Here is a 24,001-nt window from a genome sequence, read left to right on the forward strand (position 1 = left end):
AAGTTATGCAACATCAGCAGACACCTTAGCACACAGCACTGTAGCGTGTATGACTCAAAATGAATAAAAAAGTAGTTAAAACAGTGTGTTTGTGCAAGGAGCTACCTACCTGTTTGTTGACATCCGTGTGTTCCGGTAGCTAGACCAAACTAGCATATCCATCGAGTGTGCACTTAACAGGCTTAACAGGCTATTGTAAGGCTCATGGCTCATGGCTCGCCAGTGAGGGAGTAAGTGCACGCTCGACGGATTGACTAGTTTGGTCTAGCTACCGGAAGACGCGGATGTCAACAAACAGGTAAGTAGCTCCTTGCACAAACACACTGTTTTAACTACTTTTTTATTCATTTTGAGTCATAAACGCTACAGTGCTGTGTGCTAAGGTGTCTGCTGATGTTGCATAACTTTTGGTGTGAGATGTGGAGCATGTTAAGACGCTTAAAACACAGTGTAAAGTTCTGACCCCATGCTGTTAGCGTTCAATGCTAAATCTCCGTTCACGGAGCTCTGTAATGGTTGGACCAAATTTGTTTGTGTCTTCGGTACTCGCAAGTCAAGGGTAGCTTGAGCAATGAAGCTGCATGTTTAAATCGACCGAAGTTCTCCTTTAAGCAAAACAAATTGTTTAACATGTTCGTCATATCAATTTTGATATTTATTTAAATATGTGAGCACTTTAACAACAGGTACAGTTCTACAAATCGATAAGGTAAAAAATAGCTTGGTGTGGGCTATAGACTTGTGTCTGACAGTGGTGTCAAATCGCACAATAAAGCTGCTGGGAAAATGTTTTCATGAGCATCAGGAGTTAGTAAGACAAACATACAATAATTAGTTCCAAGTTGTTAAAAATCTTCCTTTAATTTTTCCATGTCCATCTGACTGAGTCTGCCTCCTCCTGTACACACATCGGTCCTAAAGAAGGAGATCATATATTTTCGAACGTATAAATACTGACCGGACAAAATGTGGACAATAGTTAGAAAAAGACAAGAGGCAAGAGGCAGACGAGAAACACTCAGTGGTCTGTTCATCTTTCACTGAGAGCTGCTGTCCAGACAGACGGAGAGAATATATGGTGACATGAACAGGAAATCCTCACGACAAAAGTGTTTCAAAAAAAACGTCCATGACAGTCTGTGATCCCAACACACACACACTGTATGTCTGATGTCAAATCTTCCTGTGTCCTTACAGAGTCCTTTACTCTGTCCAGTGGGACAGCGCAAACAAACATCGATTACAGTGCTGACGTAACTGTGTGCTTAGCCTTTGCTTTTTGCCTTCTTTTTCTTCTTGTCTGTGGTGCTGCTGGTGGGAGGAGCTGGGTTCACTGGTGGAGCACCCAGTTTCTTGGTTTTGGCTCTCTTCACTTTCTCCTTGATGGCCTCGATGTCCAGTTTGCCTTCTGTGGGCGCTGTGACAGAAACAAGTTCAACAAAAGATGAGATGGAGCTTAGCAGCAGTGTTACAGTGCACAGTTTGAGATCAATTTGTTTTGCTCTCAGGTTGAGGCCAGTTCTTTTTTTTCCCTACCTTTAGTGGTTTTCTTCATTAAAGGCTTCTCTTTAGGAGGAATGAAAGCTCTGTTCCGCTCTTCCTGTTTCTTCGTCAGTGCTTCTGCTTGTTTTACCTGAGAAAGAGGAACAGTGACAGTCACATTTTTTGAATATCACAGCTATTCCAGCTGGGTGCATCTGTGCAGTATTTTACAGAAACTTTACAGCTACAGGAAGACTTTTATATTGCTACTGGAATTAACTTGTGCTAATCAAGCCATTAATGAATGAAACTGTAACCAAGCAATAGAAGAAAAGAAAGGCGATAAATGTTTCCTGCTGGCCTGAAGGCATCTGGACTTCTTTACTGTACGATCAGTCATGAGCAGACACCTCAGCCCAGCAGGAGATGAATCCACTCTGTGCTCACCTTGACCTCCTCCATCTTCTTCCTCTTTTTCACACTTTCACGCAGGAAGAATTCTCCGGTTGCCAGCTCCTTGTCAACCTAAAAGAGATGATCCACCAAGTTTAAATCAATGTTAAAATGCTGAGAACTCTGGCTGTATTTTAAATGAAGGCTTGACTAGATTCCGATAGATTGGCAGGAAATCACACAGACCGCAACACCAGAAGACCAAATGCAACCGAATGTCCCTATTATGTGCTGGGTGTAAAGGTGCAGAAAGCTCATTAACATGTCTTTTGTGGCTCTGTCCTCATGTACAGAATTATTAGTGAGAAATATCGAAGAGATTCTCCGGGGTCAGTGGTGAGGACATTTCCCTCTGGAACAGAACTGGCCCTATTTGGATGCTCACAGACCGTTTTGTATGCACAATCGAGGGACAAAAAGACGATTTTGACCAGCTGGAACCGGCTTTTCCAGAAATGGCTTTATAAAATGATCATAATCATACACAAAATACATTTTACAGTGTCCCGCTAATTGTTTCATGTATGGGGTCGAGGCATTAAACATATGTAGGATAAATATTGATTATTGTCTGTCCGTCTACCTTTTACTTTGTAACATATTGAAAATGGCCTACAAAATATAACATGTGGTTGTGTGTATGTCTGGCAGCTTTTCTTTTATTTTTGTAAATAAATACATACATAATTAAATCGATATTCAAATAAAAAGTTGCAATCTGAAATGTGTCTCAATAACAAGTTGAAACATTTGGAAAACATGTGAGGGTTTCACGTCGTTATGAATTAAATTAAGGTCAAAATCATGTCACTGTGCTTCCACACTCACGATGGAGGCCGTTATTTAACTCTATGTTTTCCATCAAACTGACCTGGCTCTCCGGCTGTGCTGGAGGGAACGGTGTGTACTCCCTCTTCACGGTCTTCTTCTTCGGCTCGCGGCGCTTGGCCAGGTTCTTGTGGCGGAACTTGGGCAGGAAGCGTTCCCAGCTCTGCATCCGCAGCTCGGGGTCTTTGGACAGCTCCCGTTTGATCATCAGCGTCTGATGGTTCCAGCAGTCAGAATATGGGATGGGGGGGTGGGTGGAGTGGAATTAACAAAATAGTGACTCTTTGGTGTCATGCCATATGAGCTGCATGTGCTAATTTAGATTTTCATTACCATCAGCTATCAATACTGAATCACACTGATGTGTTATTATTATTAGCTGTGACATTTTAAACCTTTAAAATGATCACCTTAAACTGAGTCCCTGCCTGGTAAACTGACACAATGGATTTTTCACAGTTGACTTTTCATAGTTTACCAGATTGACAGCTGTTAAAGCCCTCCTTTAAACACAGTGAGTGCTGTGGAGTAGCTGGGACTCTTTCATGCCCTCAGCTCCAGGTTGAGCCAACCTTGGCTTACCAACCCAGAGAGATTTAACTCAGTCAGGAGATCAAGAACAAGGATGGAAAAACTCTTCATTGGGCATGAATGCAGCTTGAACAAACATTTCAGCCTGTCCAGTTCTGTAGATTTGTTGGCTTCCTGTCAGCAGTTCAAACGTACCTTGATGTTGTAGATGGGGTGAATGTTCTTCATCGTGTCCATCACCACTTTGCGTACCTGAACAACACAGAAGGAGACAAGAGAAGAAAATATATCAAATGCTTTGTATGTGTATTTTCATTTGAGTCATCAGGCTTATTTAGATATTTGAAAAAGAGGGTTAGAAAATGAAATCAACAAAAGGAATGGCTTAAAAATGTCATTTCTATTTCACAATGCCCCATTTCAAAAGTCTATTTTATACCATCATGTTTGATCTCATTATGTCACTTTTAAGGACAGCGTGTCAGCTAGCTTCTGTGAGCGGAGCTACCACACACAGTCGGTCTTAGTTATGCATCTTTCTCTGAGAGAAACATCTTAAACATGAAAGCTCTGCAGCTAACATTAGTTTGGATCTGTTGCACTGTCTCTTTACTTTCAAGCTGAATAATATATCACCTAGTTAGCTTAACAGGGCTGCACATGCTAAGTAAATGGAAGATGTTGTTACCTCCTGTGTCTGCGTGCTGGGTTTCAGTACAGTAGCAGCTAGCTAGACAGTTACAATTTGACATTGTCATTTCATTTTCTTACAGGAGCTAAGTAGCTAAATCTGGGGATGGCTGAATGGTGCGAGGAAGGTGACACGACATTAGGCTACAAACTTGACTATACCATGAAATAAGAAGTGGCAAGGAATAAATCTGTTACTTAAAATGAAGTCTATTGAAAAGGGTCATTCAGAAACAAACCAATTATGAAATAAATATAAAATCCTACAACTAAGAGAAAGAAATAATATAATTTTGAGTTAAACGTATGTGTTATTATTTACTTCTAGCTCTTTATATGTCCTACTATACACATATGAACATAAGGTGTCTTTGACATCATTACCTCCTTCAGGCCGCTGAAGGGCCCCACGGCCGACACCGTGTTGCCCTGCACCATCACATAGCAGCTGGTCAGCAACTCTAATGCCTGGAAAAAGGGACAGGAGAAAAAATTAAAGCATTTCATTTTTTTTATAAACAGTGATGCTATATTGTTCCAATGATACAAACACTCAGATACTGTGGCTTATAAAGGTAATGCTGCCACCTAGTGACATTTATCTCAAATTGCACCATAACAACCACAGACAGACAGCGCCACTTGAACACACTCATGAGGCTTTGTTCACACTGTAGAGCTCAATGTAATTCAATTCAGACACTGCCCTTATAGCCTGCATTAAACTGTGTGGTCACTGCTCACTTGTCAGCCTCGTAATGGAAGTAATTACCAGAGATAACAGTCAAACATTCTATCAGTAGATAACGATGAACAGAAAACGGTATCTGAGAAAACGGCTGCTCCCAGGCCGGTCTGAGATGCGCTGGATGAAAGCTGGATGTTGGTGTGTGACTCACTTTTAGGGTGGAGCCCTTTGGGCCAATCAGCCGCTGTCTTCGTTTCACAAACCGCTCTCTGTTCCTCACCAGGGTGCCGATTTTGATAATGTCGCACGCCATGTCATCCTGTAATATCCGCACAGCCTGGAAGCAGAAAACAGTATGAACAGCAAAGTAAAACGGCAGCATCACTCTTGTGTTTCGTACTGCTGTCACCAGGCGTCAAGAGTTTTTCGAAACAGCAGGAGCCACCTCCACCAAACAGGTGGACAAGACAGACAGTCAACCCACCACACCGCACATGACCAGCAGTGTCCTGGATGTGAGCACAGGGATCATTACCTGTTCGAATGGGACACTCCTGGCCAGCAGCTTGATGAGGTCTCTGGCTCTCACGATGGCGTATGGGTCAAATGTTTTCTTTGTGGTGCAAACTGTGATGCTTCCCTCGATCAGGTCCAGAGAGGTTTTGATGTGCTGAGGAGGACGAAAAAAACGCAGGTTACACAAGACGGGAACGCCAACAGGTGTGTAATCTAAACCAACCGGCACAGCACAGGTCTGTGATTCAGCCTGAAGATGGCTAAGCAATCGAGGCAAGTTTAATGCGCATACTGAGGTTTTGGGGTCAAAGACAGACTTTTAAATATATATAAGTTTAAGTTTCTATAGTTAGTTACAATACAAGGCCTTCAATGAACTTTAATCACAATAAATATCAGCCTTCACCTCACATGCACCATCCAGCAGCAATAATATTATTTATTTATGAGTATTAATCAATTCAAAGATTAAGTGATTATTTAACCCAAGTCATCAATCAAGTAAAAATTGAAACACTTGCCGACAGACTTGATGCTAAGGACTGTTTTGCTTTTCTGTTGCCAAATGACTACATGTCTTGCAATTTCTTTCAATGAACAAAACATATTTGCAAGACTAAACATAATAAAGATACACTGAAAGACATAAGAATTAACAATTCAATTAGGTTTCACTCAATAACCTGCACGCGTCTCTGGAATTATATAATGTTGTTTACTTCTGACAGGTCAAACGTATCCTTCAACCCCAACTATCTCTTCAAAAGTTAATGAACTTGCTTGTTCCGTTTTGCCGATCAGCATCATCTTGGATTTCAGTGATGTTACATCTATGTGGATGATATTTGCTAACCTGACCGGTAGCTGAAAGGAAATGTCTAAATGTGTCTAAAGTCTGACTGAAAGCTAGAAAAGCAGCAACAACAAAAATCACACCTTTAACTAAGTTGACTATAACACAGTGACAGCGGTAAGCTGAGAATGCTTACATAAACATAAAAAATTACAGGTGACGAAGAGTAGATCATGACGTCTTAACATTGACGTTATGTCTTTAATGATCACATGACTCAAACTAATAACACTTGTGTCAAAACCCTGTTGACAAAATTATAATATTGGGTCCTCAGTTGATAGAACACAATCAGATATTTGATGACTTCACCCAGGCTGGGGTGACCTACAATGGGACAAATGTAAATTGAATACAGCGCTAATCAGGCTAATATGTTTTTTGTTTATGTCTGTATAAATTCTATGATCCAAATGGGCAAAAAATATTTCAAACAGCTTGAGCCACATAGTCCTACTCTAAGATTAACTACTACAGTGAGACTAAATAACTGCCATTATGTACCAATTTACTAAGAATTTTTGTTTAACAATCCAATGAAATGGGAAATAAAAAGTATATAAAAGGGTCCGACTGCAGGAGACCCACGAGTATGCTAAAGTATTGTTGCCAATAAAACTGATGCGAATCCAGAAAGGTTATGTCTGTTTTGAGCAGTTTTTGTTTCAGGAAAAAGCTTCGGCTGGTAAATTGGTGAACTCACTGCCTCTCCCAAGGCCTTCTCCACAAGCGGCCAGCACTCTTTCAGATAGGCTTCTCTGTACTTGGGGAAGAGGGTGGCGAAGCTGCTCTCCTCCAGCAGGCCGCGGGGGTTGTCGTCCTTGGTGAACGTGGGCTCTTTCCATCCATCGGGAACAGTCAGGAGTTCAGATTCATCCACTGTGTGAAACAGACAGCGGAAGTTTACTTCATACAACTCCTCTGAAACAATGACAGGGACGTAAACATTTCCACATGGCCATAAACACCATTGTACAGGTCCAGGAAATCCAGCACTCTGTTGTAATGTGGTTTGTTTGTTTTTCATTTGGGAGTGAACCCGCTTGATCATCAGGACACTAATGTGGCACTATTAACCGAGAGGCTACTTTTAGGTACACTGACCTACAACTGAACTCCTTTACAGACTGTAGCAGGGGGGAAAGAGGCAGGACAGGCAGATAATATGCGATCAGCTGTATGTTTGCAATGTCTGAACACAGCAAAGCGACGAGTGTCTGACATTTCCACCATTTAGACACAGGGAGCACCTGCATGACGTCGCTTTCAGAGGTGAGTAAAGAGTTTACAACAGTGGTTTGGATTGTGACCAACACTTCTTGAAACGCTTGCACCAAAAAAAAAACCAAAAACATTTCCACAAACATAATGTACACTTTAACTTTCCTGATTTCATTTCTTAGTGCGAAGTCGAACCAAAGCGAACGCTTTGAATTAAACACTCCACAAACGTTTCCTCCCCTCCACAGCTCACATGCTAGCTTAAAGAAAATACATGCGTGCCTTCCTCACATGTAAACACGTCTATTCCCCCGCCAAACTTAAGCTCTTCTTCATAGAGAAAGGGCAACGGGCTGTAAATCAGCAATATTAAACTCTGTAACTTCTTGACTTACCTTGGTTTTTCGTCTTTTTCGATTTTTTCCCAGTTTGTGCTTCACTCACGCCGTCTCCCGTCGTGGAGGACGCCATTGTTGTTGAGCAGAAGCGGAAGTGACGCAGACGCTCTTCTTCGTGGGATCCCGCAGACCAAAGTATGCTTTCTGTCCTGCAGCGTTATACTGCCGCCATGACACAGAACATCTGCTCAGGCTCGTTCTGTCGACATGTTTTAACGAGAAATACGTAAAGAAAGCATGTAGAGATGTTTGTGCAGGGCCTTAAGTGGGATTTTAATGCCGATACCTAAGGAATCTTCCTTATGCACTGCTTATAACAGTGGATGGATTACAGACTACCTCACTGACCGGCCAGACTGCGACACTGCCTGTCAGATGTGGTGACAAGCAACACTGGAACACCCCAGGGAACTGTTCTTTTGTTCAGCCTCTACACCTCTGACTTCTGCTACAACTCCCGGACATGCCACCTGCAGAAGTTCTCTGACGACTCCTCCTTTGTTGGATGTGTTACAGACACTAAGGAGGAGGAATACAGGGAACCAGTCGAGAACTTTGTAGGATAGTGTGGCAGGAGCAACCATCAGCTAGGGGTGTGCGGATCGATCCAAATACCGATAGTGTCGATACCAAGGTGAGTATTGGTATCGGATTGATACTAGCGTGATTAGATCGATATTTTTTCTGTAGTTTCTCTTCTATAAGTTCAGCAGGCTGTGTAAGCCACAGTTAGCTTACCATTCCACCACTAGCAACATGAGGACACATCTGGAAAATGTGCACCCAAAGGAACATGCCATGACGTCTTGAACTCCAAATAAAACAGCCACGTCTCGACTCATATTTTTCACCACCCGCCACAAGCTCTTTGTCTGCAGCACGACAAGAGGCGCGCACGAAGAAACTTGCTTTGTTCATATGCAAGGACATGAGGCCGATCAGTATCGTTGATCGCACGGGCTCCAGAGAGTTTTGTCAAGAATTGGAACCGAGGTACCGTATCCCGAAAATACCTATACAAGTAGTTATGTCTCACTGTATTAGTTTGTCCTCCTGTTGTTGACATAATGCGCAAATATAGATATTCGAATGGTTCGAACCTGTGTGTGTTTTTTCAGAGCAAACATTCGAACGTCATTTTGGAGCAATTTTGACAGTTCTACTCTGAAGTATGAATAAGGCAGAATATAATAAACCTTTTGTGTATCTGTTGAAGAAAGATTAGTATTCCTGTTTAGGCTACATGCAGAAAGGTTATAGACAGAGGGGGTTGTAGACTAGTTTTAATAGGGGAGCCAGGTTGGGGCCGGCTTTTTTGTTAGGGGGCACATAAAAAAAAAAAAAGATTAATCCCTCATTCAGACAAAACAGTGTTTACAATTTCAGCAATTTTGATTGGGTAGTAAACTGAGACAATTTATTTATGCCTTTACCTTCAAAACAAAATCATTGCAAGAAATCTGTCATTGTATCACTGATGCAGACTCCCTGTCAGGGGGGCCACAGGGGGGTCCAGACTCAGAGTAACGGGGGCACTGGCCCCTGTAAATATTATTTTCTTATTTGGCTAAAATCTTTGTCCTGTGTTTTATTATCATCATAATCATCCATCCATCCATCCATTTTCATCCGCTTATCCGGGGCCGGGTCGCGGGGGCAGCTGCCTGAGCAGGGACACCCAGACTTCCCTCTCCCCGGACACTGCCTCCAGCTCTTCCGGGAGGACCCCAAGGCGTTCCCAGGCCAGCTGGGCGACATAGTCACACCAGCGTGTCCTGGGTCTCCCTCGGGGTCTCCTCCCGAGGGAGGCGTCCCGGGGGGCATCCGAAACAGATGCCCGAGCCACCTCAGCTGGCTCCTCTCGATGTGGAGGAGCAGCGGCTCTACTCTGAGCTCCTCCCGGGTGACAGAGCTCTTCACCCTATCTCTAAGGGAGCGCCCTGCCACCCTGCGGAGGAAACTCATTTCGTAATCATGATCAGCTAACTAAAGGCAAAAGTACAAAATCATTCAATGATCAGGATTTTTATAGGTATCAGTATCGGCAACACTGACCCTTTAATTACTTGGTATCGGATCGATACCAAAATTTGCAGTATCGCCCACCCCTACCTTCGGCTCAACATCGGGAAAAACCAAGGAGCTGGTGGTGGACTTCAGTGGTGGAGCTGATCTTTCTGAGGAGGCTCAGGTCCTTCAATGTGTGCAGTGTGCTGGGGAGCTGGCGTCGGGAGCGGTGATGCCATCAAGCTGAACAAACTGGTCTTTATTCTAATAGTTTATTATTCAAATTGTTATTTTATTCTTCCAATCTCTCTTTATTATTGTCTCTCTTTTTTGAGCCTCACTCTTGTGCTGCTACTTATTTCCCTCTGTACTGCTGTGTTACCTGCACATTTCTCCCAGGGGGGGATCAATAAAGGAACATCTAATCTTATCTAGTAAATATAGTATCACATCATTACCACTAGGATTACTGAGGATTATATTAATTATGTAAAAAGGACTGCTGAACAGTTAAAAATAAAAAGTTTCAAAACATTATTCATTCTGTTTGTGTGTACATTTCGGTTCTGTACATTTCAGATTGTTCTCATAGTACCACTGGTTTGACATTTTTACCACACACTTTTACCGTTTCATGGGTAGTCCTGCTGCTGCATCCATGTTGGAAATGATTTTATATACAAAATAGTGTGACTGGTGTAAAGTCTCTTAAGAGTGAGAAGGTTTCATTTCTTGTTTCTTGAATATTGTTCTGTCCTTGTGTTCAAACAAAACACACAGAAGGTGTCACAAACACTTTATTTGAGCCGCAGTCTTTCATAGTAAGTCATGATCGCTTTGGTTGAACTCACTGAGAGAACAGTTAGTCCTAAAAAGCCTATTGTTCCAGCCATAATGGAGATCGTGTGTTCTGCCCCTGTAAAGAGATGGACACAAGTCATTTCACTTTTATTCTTTTTGTGGTTTTTAATCAGTACACAGTGGTTTGGTGACTTGATCTGATGAATGGAGTGAACCGACTTGGGAAAAATATCTTAATAATTGTTGTCCTTCACTTGAAACGATAAATAATTACCTTCTTTGAAGCAAACAGATTGTAACGTGCATTAAAACAATCAGTCGCAGTCGGTGCTTGTGATGCAGATCCCCTTTTTTACTTCTTTAAAGTTCTATTTTAACGCCTGACGACATCATGTGCACTGATCATTCATCAGTATGTGTGTATGTTGCGGACTGAGCGTCTACTCACAGTAGGACGGTGGGACTCCTGACTTCACCCTCTCGTTGACCACCAGAGGTCCAGCAGACACGACAGTGGCTCGTCTCCCCCGTCTGTCCGTCTGGCTCACTGACCTCTTGGTGCGCTGCTGGCTGCTGCAGTTCTATCACACAATTAGGTAGGGGTGGCGAAAAAAATCGTTAATCGATTAATCGCGATTATAATATTGACGATTATGAATCGATTATTAAATTTCCAAAGATCGTTTTTCAAAAAAAAAAAAATATATATTTTATTTATTTATTTTATTTTTTTAAAATTGTGATACAAACTGGAGTCCTCCTCTTACTGGCTTCTGCTACATGGTCCACAGTCTGGAGCCAAGATATGTTATTCTATCCCGGAGCTTTTTCACACTTAAATCGATTCCAAATCTTTACAAAGAGACAAAGCTTTCCGTGCAAGTGTCCCTCAACTCTGCTCACAGGGTAGCAATAACCTGCGATGCCTGGACATCCAGAGCTACAGTCTCATATGTGACCATTACAGCTCATTATGTCAGCAGTTAATGGAAGCTAATGTCCTACGTACTTCAGACGAGAGCTATGGATGATAGCCACACAAGCGCAAATATGTGTGAGTTTCTCAAAGCAACAGCAGACGAGTGGGGAATAGAGAAACACGCCCTGGTTCTCGTCATGTGCATTGCTTCTAATCAGTCCGGCTGCTGAGCTTGGCAGCTTTCTTTTAACAGTGAAACACTACTACTACAAAGTAAAAAAATAATAATTTTGATATTACAGTTACACTATACAATATTGAAGGTGCTGTGACGTGTTACTCAAAAGAGAAGTAAAATAATTCAGCAGCTGACTGATGTTAAAGATCAATAATCGTTTTTTTGAAAATCGAATCGATAATCGTTAATAATTGTAAATCGATTTGTAATCGAATCGAGACTTCAATAATCGGAATCGAATCGGGAAATTGGGCTGATTAACCACCCCTACAATTAGGATCAGTTACTGATTAATACATAATAGTATAACACTCACATGGTTTGTTTTTCTGTGTTAAAAATACTTATCCCTTCTAACCCTTTTGATGCTTTCAGTTCATTTTGCTGATCATACCTATGTACTTTCTGTTTAGTGGCATTTTCAGTGCATTTTTTTCGAATTGATTATTTTCACAGTGTTGCTGCTTTTATTTAAAGTAAAGGATCCAACTACACCCTCCACTGATCAACAACAGGGGGCTTTTAACCCTAATCCTCGTGCAGAGACCAGTCACTGTCAGAGAATAGAGAAAAATGTATTGTTAGCAGATCTATCCTGATCTCTAAACCAGCCCTCGGTTTTTCAGTTTACCTTGACACAGTCTTCGTCGTGTCCACATATGTTGGCCAGGCAGTGGATGTAGAGGGGCAGCCTTTGGGGCATGGTGAACATCTGAACGGAAAATCTGCTTTTCTGTGCCAGGCCGTTAACAGAGAGCCAGTGGAACGTTTGGTCAACGGGACAGCTGGGGACGAGACAGGACACCGGTCATTTGTTTATCATTACTGTCACCCAAGGCAAGCTGACTTCATTTAACCTTTAAGTAATTAAGACAGATACGTTTGAGAGTGAAGGCTCAAAGCTCCATCATGAATGTTAGCAGGTTCCTTTCATGACTTTATACAATACAAGAAGACATTTTTAAGATGTGACATCCATATAGATGTAGATAGCAGCACTGCATTCAGAAATAGGTCAAAACAAACAAGCTTAAAAGGCATGAGGCTGAGTTTTATTATATTTGATCATTTTAAAGGGATATTCCAGTGTAAGTTTAATCCATGGTCTAAATCACTGTGAAACCGTGTTAGACTCCCTCTCGAGATATCGAGTTAGCAGACCGCTAATTTACGGAGTTTTATCAACCTCAGAAACGACCGCACGACAACAATACACTGCAATAAATGGATCCAAATGTGAACTGCACCAAAAAGCCACAAATAATGCTCAGAACAGCACCAAACTTCAGCAACAGTACAAATAGGGTCTCAGCACATAGTCCGGGGCATCTAACCTCCGCTAGCTTTGCTGGATTTCTATTGGGAAGCTAAAAACAGATTTCAACTCTCCTCCATCAGCTTCCGGGTCGGGGAAGTCCCGATGCGACGATTACCGAGTGCGGTTAGAAATGCTCAATTCCGTTCTTTTCCCTGACCGCTCTCGATAATAACTGTTATAAACTGGCAGGTAAGACACATATGAACTTCGATTGCTTTTCCATGGAGTCATACTCATAAATTTTCATCCATGAACTGTAGAACTCTACTGCACTCAGTAATCGATTTGTCGGGACTTCCCGTCAACAGGAAGTTGCTGCAGAAGAGTGGTAAATTTAGTCAGCTTTTCAGTAGAAATCCAGCTAAGCTAATGGAGTTTTAATGCCCCGGACTATGTGCTGAGACCCTATTTGTACTGTTGCTGAAGTTTGGTGCTGTTCTGAGCATTATTAGTGGCTTTTTGGTGGCGGTTTATATTTGGATCCATTTACTGCAGTGTATTGTTGTCGTGCGGTCGTTTCTGAGGTTGATAAAACTCGGTAAATTAGCGGTCTGCTAACTTGATCTCTCGAGAGGGAGTCTAACACAGTTTCACGGTGATTTAGACCATGGATTAAACTTACACCGGAATATCCCTTTAATAATAATATATGTTTATATGTCTAGAGATACTGGAGGTTTGTATTAAAGTCTGCTAAAGCTCAGTGAAAATACACATTAACAAACACAAGCAGTGTTAATGTGGAATAGTACTACATGAAGGAATTATGCCGATATGTCAGTCCATCAGGGGACGTCTTCACCCACCCCTCCTGGAGCAGGAGACCCTGGATGCTGTCCTGTGGGTCGGGGCTCTCAGTGGCCCAGCAGGACTCCACCTGCAGGAGCACGTCTGAAGCGAAGGAGTCGTTGGCCTGCAGGGCCACCTGGAAGAACAGCGTGTCCTCGCGCTCCAGGGTGATGGCATAGCTGTAGCTGTAGGCGTAGGACTCATCAGTGTACAGGCTCATGGTCAGCCCCAGCTGAACGGAGGAGTTAAACTCCACCAGGGAGAGGGTGGAGACCCTACGACAAATGAATCAAATGTTCAGATGTTCCCGTCCTTTCATTTAAACATCTCTTTTTGCCTGAACTAAAAAAGAAAAGTACTATGAGAGATGAATACGTTCGGCTCACCACTCCATGTCCACGCCGACGTGAGTGTTGCGTATGTAATGTCGCGGATACACACACTTCCAGACGACTTTCAGATCCCGCCGGCTGATGGTGTGCACTCTGCTCAGGTTCACGGTCAGTGTGTTTTGGAACTCGATGTGGGTTTTGTTCACCTAAAAAGAAAAAAAAAAGAAAATCACAAACACAAGACCAGGTTATGCTTAAAACTCAAACATCACACTTGAAAAGGGGAGGACCTAGTATGTGAAAAATAGGTCCACTATTATAGCTTCATATTTACTGGTGACTTACGCAACACAGAGCAAATGCAGTGCACACATTGTATGTTCACATGCTTATTACCTTTAGTGATAAATACTAAATCTCTACAGAATCTCTCCATCACTTGGGAAAGAAATGTCTTGGTTTTTTTTGTCTTTATCAGCTCCATCAGTCACTCACCCGCCTCTCAGTTCCACATTGGGAAGATTTTCGCGAGGCACTGAAGTAGTAGAACGCGCCCCTCTCCTCCACGGAGCACCGCCCATCGTTCAGCTTCACGTCGACCTCTCCCCCCATGTGAGAAGTCAGGTAGGCTTTTGCTATCCCACCAGTTACCATTTTATCCAGACACTGGCTGAAAAGGCCTTTTTCTGTTTAAAAAAAACCAAACAGTTAGTATCAAAAGCAGTGAAACGCCAGAATTACACCTTTTGCAGCCTCTGATAAACAGAGGAGGCAACATTTGTGACTTCAGACTTGACTTTAAGGCAGGAGCAACTGTAGTGACAGCACCAATACAGCGTCATTTTCATGTTGTCAGTGTTTGTGTTATGACTCCCTTAGGCCAGAGGGGGGATACAAACTCCACACTGCAGAAAAAAGGTGCGTTTCACCAGATGAGACGTGCGAGTTTACCATTGCAGACTGGATGCGGGGCCACAGGCTTGATGATGGAACTCACATCGTAGTAGCCCTGTTGGCACACACAGGTGTAGGAGCCCGGAGTGTTGATGCACAGAGAATTACCGGGACACAAACTCTGTATGGAGAAAGCACACAGATCTGGACCTGAAAACAAAAGTACAACAGAAAACTGAAGATTTTTAGTTGGACCTCAGTGATAGACTTTTAACTTGAACAAGCTGGGCTGGCTGTTCATCACCACCTACCGTCCCAGTAAATGAGCCCATCTTTAACCACAAAGTTGGTTGTATTCAGGGAGCGAATGTAGTCCAGCTGATCTTCAACGGACAGGGGCACGTCTTCCTCAGTGTTGGTTGCATCGAAAGACATGAACAGAATCTCTGTTTTGCTTGGCTCCTCCGCAGGTGCAAAGGTGGCCAGCTCAATGCGGGCCGGCTGATTGAAGCCTTTCAACAGCTCCTGCAGCTGAAGGGCGCACAAGATATGATGCTCTAAGAATGTTAAACTTACTCAGAAAACAAGAAGACTTGGCTGACAATTAGTCAAAGAATAAACAGTCTGCTTACAAAAGAAAATCATGGAATCATGGAAATAACAGAAGAAACAAGAATACAAAGTTATTAAATTCCCATGTTAGCTTTTTTGGCTTTTCACTAGGATAAAGAGGACCCTCATTGTACCATATGGTGGTTATAAAAAAGGGAAACATCCATGAATGAACCTCAGAAACCTCAGATTCATTTGAATGTCTCCAGTAGGCCTTTCAACATTAGCACCGGCCATTCTAGCAGCTCTGTGAGTCCGGACAACTCGGAACTCAAGACTTTCTGACCTCGTACTGGAAAAAGTTGGATTTTATATACAAGTCGGCTGCGCTGTTAAGGGTACGCTCACCATAGAGACATCATTTTGTTACAGTCAGCCAAGATTTTTTTAACAATTTTTGGCTCTCTCCGCAACGCTTGAGGTCAGAAGTTGGAGAATTCAACTAGAAAGTTCTGACCTCCGATGTTGACTGAACACAGCACTAGCATGGCTCTGAGCTAAATGCTGATGTTAGCATACTAAAATGCCTGTGGTGACAATGCTAACATGCTTATGTAGAGCAAGTTTATCTTCCATCTTAATTTAACTTGTTAGCATTCTGCTAATAAGCCCTAAACAAAGTCGTTTGTTTCTATTGTTCTTAGTTTTATTTTACTTTTTTTTTACTTATTTGTTGTTTACATTTTTTTTAATCTTTACTTAGTTATCCCCTTTGCCACTGTAACAATGCAAATGTTCCTGATTATGGCGCAATACAGGATTTCCTTATCTAAATGCAGCTGAGGCTGATGGGAATGTCACTAGTTTTGAGGCTGTTTGATTGTAAACCAGCGAGCTGGACAAAAAGGATTGAACTGATGATGACGCTAGATGATGGATCATCACAGTAATTACAATTTATCCTCTGTGGAGGTTAAATGTATTTACAGAAATCCATCCAATGATGAGATATTGAGAGAAGGTGTTGGACTGACCAGCAGAGCTAGCATAGCTAAAAATTTCATTGGTATTATTTTTTAATTGCCAAGAGTGTTGTGGTATTGAAATCCAAAAATGTTTCTCAAGTTTTGTGAATTTCACTACCTTATTATAATTGTAGACAGTTTAAATGTACTGCTATCTTGACATGTTATTGTAACCATGCTGGTGTTTTCAGTCAAGTGGTAGCCATGATGTTAATGTCTTTTCAGTTGACTTTCAATGTCCTAGTTACTAAAAGTGAAGTTAAGAATTCTTTGACTGAAACTCATTTTATCACCAGAAATAAACCACAGCATTTACATGCTCTCAGATGACATCACAGGGGCTGTGCTTTTACCCAGCACTGTGTATAATTAGGATGAAAACAGGATCTGCAGTACATGACGGCTGATGTCAACACTGAATGTTTGTCCACCTTATCTTTAAAAATCTTTCCAATCTTCGCTCTTGGTTCCAACATGGCGTCCTGTAGGTCCTCAGGCAGGGACCAGGGCACGACCACTATGAGACCCGTGCTGGAAATATCCAGCTCCAAATCCAGCTCTAATGAAGCCACAAATTGGGAATAAGGTAAACTGGGATTATCATGAAAAACAGTTAACAAACAAATCAGAGGAAATTGACTTTAACATGATCTTTCTTTTGATTCCAGCCTCCTTGAATAGTCTTTTCACTGACTATGCCGGGAATATGTTGGACTGAACAGAACACATAAAATGTTCTGTGGATTGTCAAATGAAACCCGCGGTGCTCAAACCAAAACCACCACGTGACCACGGGTGTCAGGCTGACCTTGGTTCAGAGCGGACCCAGCGGCCCTCAGAAGGAGCCCCACGGATGAATTAGTTCCCTGGAAACACATGTGAGAATGTTCCGACTCCCACTGTCCGTCACACTGCTCCCACACGTCGAGGACGTAGGTCTTCCCCTCCTCCAGTCCTGGGAGGTGTAGCTCTGTTTCCGTCACACGGCTGCTCTGTAGGGTGGTGCCGTTCTCCAGAGACAGCTCGTAAAGAAAGGCCACGGCCGGGTGGTGCGTGGCGCTGGGCTGCCACTGGGCGGTGGAGTCGTTGGAGCGGTACTTGAGCCCAGACACACGACTGGCTCCTGGATACACACAGAGTGCGTGCACATAGATCAGGCCTTGTATAAACCGACATTCAAACTGTGTATATAATTCAATCAACTCAATTTACGTATTCAAAGACGAACCAATGGTGATAGATGTTTTCTGGTCATGGTTGAGAGTGGTGAGGGCAGCCCTACATGTTAATGTGGGACTCGTCTCTTTCTACATTACCTGTGTTTGCCGTGACCGTCTTCACACTCATGAGCACGCCGTCTCCACACAGCGCCTCCACCTTGGCCTGGTACTGCTGGCACTGGAGAAGTCCCTGCACAGTGTAGTTGGTGATGAGGGTGGTGCCCTGCAGCACGCCGTCCTGGTACACTCTGAACGTGGAGATGGATGAGATGTTCCTCACCTCCCAGCTCAGGGTGTAGTTATCGGGGCCGAATGATGTCTGACACAAGGCCTCGATGCTGGAGTGAGCTGAGGGGCAGAGCGGGGGTTATGTGAGGCGCTCCAGTCTTACGTAAAGGACTCAAACTCAAGTCAAACAATTAAAGGTCGGACTATGCTTTTTTATCAGAGTTGCTTGTTACACTCTCAAACATGCTACTAATATGCACATTATATTCTCTGCCGCAGTCTTCGGTGCATTTTCCCATAAAATGAGAGTCATTTTCTGGTGTGGAGCTGCATTAAGTGTTGCAAACACGTGCAGCTTGTGGTCACTTAACTGGCAGCTCCTTAAAGTGAGACCATGTAATTTTCGTTGAGCAACCGCTGTGAACAAAACGGACAATTACAGGGTAATGGTAAATGCTGAAACATGGTGTTATGGTAACACAAGGGCAGCAGATCATCAAGTCAGTGAAGACGCCCAATTCTCATTAGGAGGAGAAACAATGTGTTCTTCCTTCTGCTTCAAAGTCTCATTCGAAAGCAGGGAAAATGGCCACTAACACAGAAACTAGGATCAACAGTATGCAAGTCATTATGAGCCAGTTACTTTAGATATTCCACAGACCTTGTTGTGAGCAGTTTTGTGTAGGAACCGTTTTCTTTCTTTATCACCGCGCAGATGCAAGCGTGCATCCAACTCACGGATGAGAGGCTAGCTAACGTTACAGCTCAGATGAAGAGAAGGCCGTTAATGTTTACATCGTGCACTCTCACGAGCCTCTCCTCCATGAGTAGATACACTTTTCCCTATGTGTTGTGATATAATGTAGTTTGGCAGAAAAAAAAAACATAGTTCCGACATGAAACTGCTCAAAACAAAGTCTGTGGATTATCTTGAGTAACTGGGTCATGATCTCTGGAAAGACACCATTACTGTTGAGTTTTTCAAAAGGTACTTTGAGCACCTCAAGCCATCTAGTTCTGTTATATTGGACAGATGGCAGACATATCTTTGCCTGAGATCTCCAAAACTCACACCAAAACAATCTAGAATGATTACTAGTTCATTCATGCAAGAGGAAAAACATGTTTTTTTTGTTTTTTTTTATTACTTTGGGGTGAACTGTCCCTTTAAGTTCTGTATCCAATCATTGGCCTATAAGGGGTTCAAATGGAGATGGTTCAGTGAGTCAGTGATTTAACTCATGCAGGACTTACGGGAGTTTCCATCGTTCAGGACCATCTTGCTGTAGCGGGACTCCATCCCGGCCTGGCAAACTGTCTGCAGGCCGAACCTAACCCTGGTGCAGGGCTGCAGGTCCGACAAGACGAACATGAAGTCGCCCCCCTTGTGCCACAGGGGCACCTCCTCTGTGACATGGTCTGTTCCATTGAGGTAGAAGGCGGTGAGGAGGAAGAGGGAGAACTTGCGGTTCTCAGGACTGTCCCAGGCCAAAGATATGCTGCTGCTGTTCCACGACGTCATCTCAAAGTCCCTGGGGATGTCTGGGTCTGGTGGAGAGAAGGAGAAACAATAGGCAAAGCTTTTTACAACCTCCCATTAACAGGTTTTTTTGGGCCACTTGAGGCTGGTGGAAACAAGCTGTAAACACAGGACTTATACGCTGTCACCTTTGAAGTACAGTAAATTTAACAGTTGCTTATTTATGCATCTGGAAAATGCGGCGCTACATTAGAATTCATTTGTCTCGGGCCACTTTACAAATGCAAGTCCAGTCCTATTTGCTCTCTTTTAACTCGGTTCTGCTCTCCACAAACAAAATCAAATATCACAACATTTTTTACCAAATACCTATTGATATTGTGATGATATCATAGGGATGACTATTGGTACCGATTTTCAAAATCTATATCTTCACAACATAATATTTTTATATCTTCCAGCCCTAATCAATCAACCAACCAACCAACCAACCAACAGGAGAGACTTGACGTTCTTTGCAATACGTGGGAAATTATGTGCATACATTGGTATCTGCAAGATCTGAAGGTGAATGGAATTCTGTGTATGGTGCACAAAGTTAAAATTCCTTTGACCTCCATTATACTATCTGGTATCTCAAAACTTGGACAACTAAAACCAAAAGTATCTAATGGTGTTATCTGGTCCCATTTCGTTGCCCATCATTTGTGGATGTTTGCTAACCCATCCCAACAGCAGTCCATACCGGTAATTGTAGAGAGGCAAGTGAAGGAGAGAGTGCCTGCAATCTCCACACAGGCCATGTAGGGGCTGCAGGAGTCCAGGTATCGGAAGCGGTAGTGGTTATTGGTGGTAGTGTCCGTGCTGAGAGTGGTATAGGGGCCCACCTCAGCGTGGTACAGGGTGGTATTGTGGCTGTTGCTGATGGCTAGGGGGTTCTTCACCCAGGAGACCAGCAGCACGGAGGGAGACCTGTACTCGAGCTTGATGGGGGGACGCATAGTGTGGCCTAGGATGAGACCAATATGAATTTCAGTCATACAGAGTGCTCGTCATAACAAAAATAGTTATTTAACACTATAGACCACAAATAATAGCGAAATTTGCTTGGATAAATGTGTTCTGCAAATGTTTTGGCAGTCTCGATTGATAAGTCTGTGTTTTAGCTAGTTATTTATAAGTTAGCTTTTATAATGAGCTGGTACATGAAGGCAGATTGTAGTGTTCGTAAAGAGCTAGGCTAGCTGCCGAACCAGGAGCCAACTCTGCCAAACTGGCAGAAATTCGACCCAATTCCAAAGTTAGTCTGGGGTGACCAGTTCCACTACTTATATCGTTCTGAACCTGTACAATGTCCCTTCCGTCTAATGTAACTCTGAACAAATATGCAGTGAAAGCAGCACTAACCCTAAGATGAAACTCTAACCAAATTATCCCCTTAAAAAAAGAAATGAGGGGAGGTCACCGTGCGAAGTTCAAAGAATACAAACAGGAAACACTTCATCTCACCAACTGCAAGGAAGAAGTTTTCGTCCTGGTGGAAGTAGAGCGTGCCATTTTCACATGCAAACACCTCAGCGGGGCTCATCGACCCCAGGAAGGCCTGAGGAAAGAGCGACGGATCATCAGAGTCGGCTAAAAGTTAAAATATTTACAACAATCCAGCATGAGCATCCGTTTGCATCAGGTTGCAGTCTGATGTTGGTCTACCTGAGTGGCACTCGTTGGTAGTGGTTTGGGTTTCTGCTTCTGCATGCCTCTGACTTGAGTGTACTTTATCCCTTAGATAAAAACACAATCCATTTAACATTTCAGGACAATTGGTTCTTAGTGGGTGAACATAGTTTTGAAAAAGACACTTACCTGGTGTGATTTTAAAAGTCCATGCAGCCGCAGAGCCTCCGTGCCAAAGCGTGAGCTTGTTTTCTACACCCGGGGGCACCACCAGGGAGGTGAGTTTACCTTCCCTCCTGATGTATTTGAGTGCCGTTTCATTGAGCCATATGTTTCCATGTTGGCTGAACGGATGGAAAATAATAAAAACTGAGGTAGACACCATTAAACACGTCTCTGAGGAGGGCAGTCCAAATCTAAAAATCTGTCTGTTTTAAGCCATCATGGTTAAAAGACTCATGGACACATGAGAAACCTCACCTAAACAACCGGCAACTCTTAAATGTCATATCCATCTGATACACTGGGTGAATTTGCAAGATTCACTCTACGGCCACAAGTATGTAGACACCCCATTCACTTTTGTGTACTTTTGGTCAGTGGGTGTTTTGCACAGCTTTCAGCTAGGTACCTTTGTTCCAATTAAGGAAAATCTTGGCTCAGATTTGAACATTTTTGCAGAGAAACAATAAATTGCGTTTTACTTAATGGAGTTTGGTGCACTGTGTCTTTGTGTTTACCTTCCGAGGGAGGCGTCCTTGCTCATCCAGCATATTGAGAAGGAAATCACTTCACAAAATCCTGGAGGAAAATTGATTAGAGTATCTCCAAGTGTAGCTAATTCTGGTCCATCTCAACTCAGAAATGTGTCAGGTGCAGTTTGCTACTCACCATACGATATGGTTTGAGACACCAGTATGAAAAAGGTGACCGAAAACTCGAAAGAGTTCCTGAAAACATATAAATGAGGATTAATCCACTGGATTCAAGTCAGATTGGTGATTAAAAAAAAAAAAAAGACTGTCGATTATTTAAATTTCTTACATTTTCTTTCTAATTCCAGCAAAACAAAGCATGTTGTGTTCGTTAAAGTTGAGGCTTGGCTGGAAACAACAGACTCCTAATGAGTTACAGGTGTGTGCTGCCTTTACTCACCTGCTCTGACTCAGAGGCTGTGGCACAGACGAACGTGACGTTCACAGCCTGTAAATTGTCGTTAACTGCCGAAAATTAGGGAGATTTCCGGGGCGTTCACGGGGACGAAACTCCCACTTTTCATGCAGTGAGTGCCCCAGTAAACCAGCCTCCATTGACCTCAGTGTCTGTCCATTCTTCCTTAATATCGTAAAGGTATTACACTAACCTAGAAATGAGCCTTTCCCTGGGTCCATCAACAGAAACCTGAAAAGGATTTCTGAGCTGCTCACAAAAAACGCGAAGAAGCTGTCAAAAACATTTTTTACATGTTCAGAGCAGTCTGCTGTGTTGAGCTGAGCCACAATAGACTATCCAAAGAAATGTCTTTGACCGGATAACACGTGATTTTGCCCACTCATTCATTTAAGTCAGTGAGGGTTTAGTGAACAGGGGCCTATGAAAGACTGTTCTTGGCCCAAGAATACTGTTAGTTAGTCATGCTGCATGTAGGATGCAGACTGTTGCTCTTAGACTGCTATTATCAAAAGTGGTTCAGCAGCTTTTTGAACATGTGACATGATCATGATTTTTATTTCATGTTTTAATTTTGGAACCTGCCAAACCTAAAGGACAATAAAAACAGCTACCCATATTTAAATAGATAAACACTCAACAAAACACACAAAAGGATTATACAAAATAAATATATACAAACACATGCTAAGTCATGCATGCAATAAAGATTTAAAGATGTGAAAATAAGGAAAATGGAGGTTGAAAAAAGGAACCAAAGTAAGGAAGGCGAGATATTAAAAGAGGGATCCTTCCTTTCCTCTTTTTTTTTTTTTTTTTTTTTTAAATCTCGCCGTATAACTTTTAGCGATTTGTTTTTTAATGCCCTATCAAATTTTTTTTGTATTAAATGTGGCTCCTTTGTTACCCCTCCACGCAGCGGTCGTAGTGCCAATGTTACATGTCACCATTGGACTGCTTTCGCTTTCTAACTAACTAATTTCCACACTGCAGACATTTTATTTACAGGTTTGCCAGAGTTACGGTACGCGAGCGTCCGTGTCTGTCACAAATTGTTCTCTGACGTGAAAAAAAAAAAAAAAGGGTTTGGGTCCATGTTCAAAATTGCCAATCCTGATCAGTGAAACAATGCCCATATATAGTGTAATTTTCTTTTTTAGTTTCTATCTGACCAAAAACCTCAGTTTTATGGCGGAATCAGTCAGTCATAAAATTGCTGTTGTTGTGACAGTGTCCTCCACAGGCTGTTGTCTATACAAATATTGAAAAGTGGTTTCTTATTTCCTTCAGTAAGCTTCACAAAACATGGCACACTGTATGTTTCAAGGAAGTTTGACATCATTTCTTTCTCCATGTTGCCTCTAGCGCCACCCAAGGTTCAGGAGTACACCACCAGCCCAGGAGAGTTTAATTATCGCATCACACCGCTGTCCACCACAGGGCTGTCACTTGCGGAAATGTTGCAAGGAAGAAAGTTAAGTTCTACACTGGATCTGATTCAACCTGATCGCAGAGTGAAGATGGAGAGGAAACAAAACAGCCAAAAAGAACATCACGATGAGCAGCTTAAATGGAGAGGATTCCAAGAAGGAGACGCTGTGGTCACGAGAAACTTGAGTCTTGGTCCTAGGTGGGTTCCTGGTTTCATAACAAAGATCACTGGTCCTGTCTCTTACAAGGTCGTGTTAGGAGAT

At 42.7% G+C, this 24,001-nt stretch overlaps 2 protein-coding genes across 2 annotated transcripts; both read right to left on the minus strand.

Moving 5' to 3' along the window:
- Window positions 1–637: 637 nt before the first annotated feature.
- krr1 (KRR1 small subunit processome component homolog) lies at window positions 638–7,789 on the minus strand. The gene is made up of 10 exons (XM_030440476.1): window positions 7,658–7,789; window positions 6,745–6,920; window positions 5,208–5,342; window positions 4,884–5,009; window positions 4,369–4,452; window positions 3,490–3,546; window positions 2,807–2,977; window positions 1,930–2,007; window positions 1,537–1,633; window positions 638–1,417 (listed from the first exon to the last, which is right to left on the minus strand). The coding sequence occupies exons 1-10, from the start codon at window positions 7,731–7,733 to the stop codon at window positions 1,266–1,268; spliced, it is 1,152 nt and encodes a 383-aa protein (XP_030296336.1). The 5' UTR covers window positions 7,734–7,789; the 3' UTR covers window positions 638–1,265.
- Window positions 7,790–10,448: 2,659 nt separating this feature from the next.
- LOC115595701 (uncharacterized) lies at window positions 10,449–22,298 on the minus strand. Its single transcript, XM_030440475.1, has 19 exons — window positions 22,182–22,298; window positions 22,029–22,087; window positions 21,878–21,938; window positions 21,327–21,481; window positions 21,174–21,244; window positions 20,973–21,066; window positions 20,209–20,472; window positions 19,238–19,531; window positions 17,852–18,103; window positions 17,344–17,658; window positions 16,967–17,094; window positions 15,270–15,489; window positions 15,016–15,168; window positions 14,560–14,750; window positions 14,119–14,270; window positions 13,750–14,007; window positions 12,257–12,410; window positions 10,917–11,049; window positions 10,449–10,583 (listed from the first exon to the last, which is right to left on the minus strand). Exons 1-19 carry the CDS (start codon window positions 22,211–22,213, stop codon window positions 10,465–10,467), a joined length of 3,105 nt encoding a protein of 1,034 aa, XP_030296335.1. The 5' UTR covers window positions 22,214–22,298; the 3' UTR covers window positions 10,449–10,464.
- Between the last annotated feature and the right edge of the window lie 1,703 nt (window positions 22,299–24,001).

The sequence above is a fragment of the Sparus aurata genome, chromosome 14 (genome assembly GCF_900880675.1).
Source record: "Sparus aurata chromosome 14, fSpaAur1.1, whole genome shotgun sequence".
Classification (NCBI taxonomy): domain Eukaryota; kingdom Metazoa; phylum Chordata; class Actinopteri; order Spariformes; family Sparidae; genus Sparus; species Sparus aurata.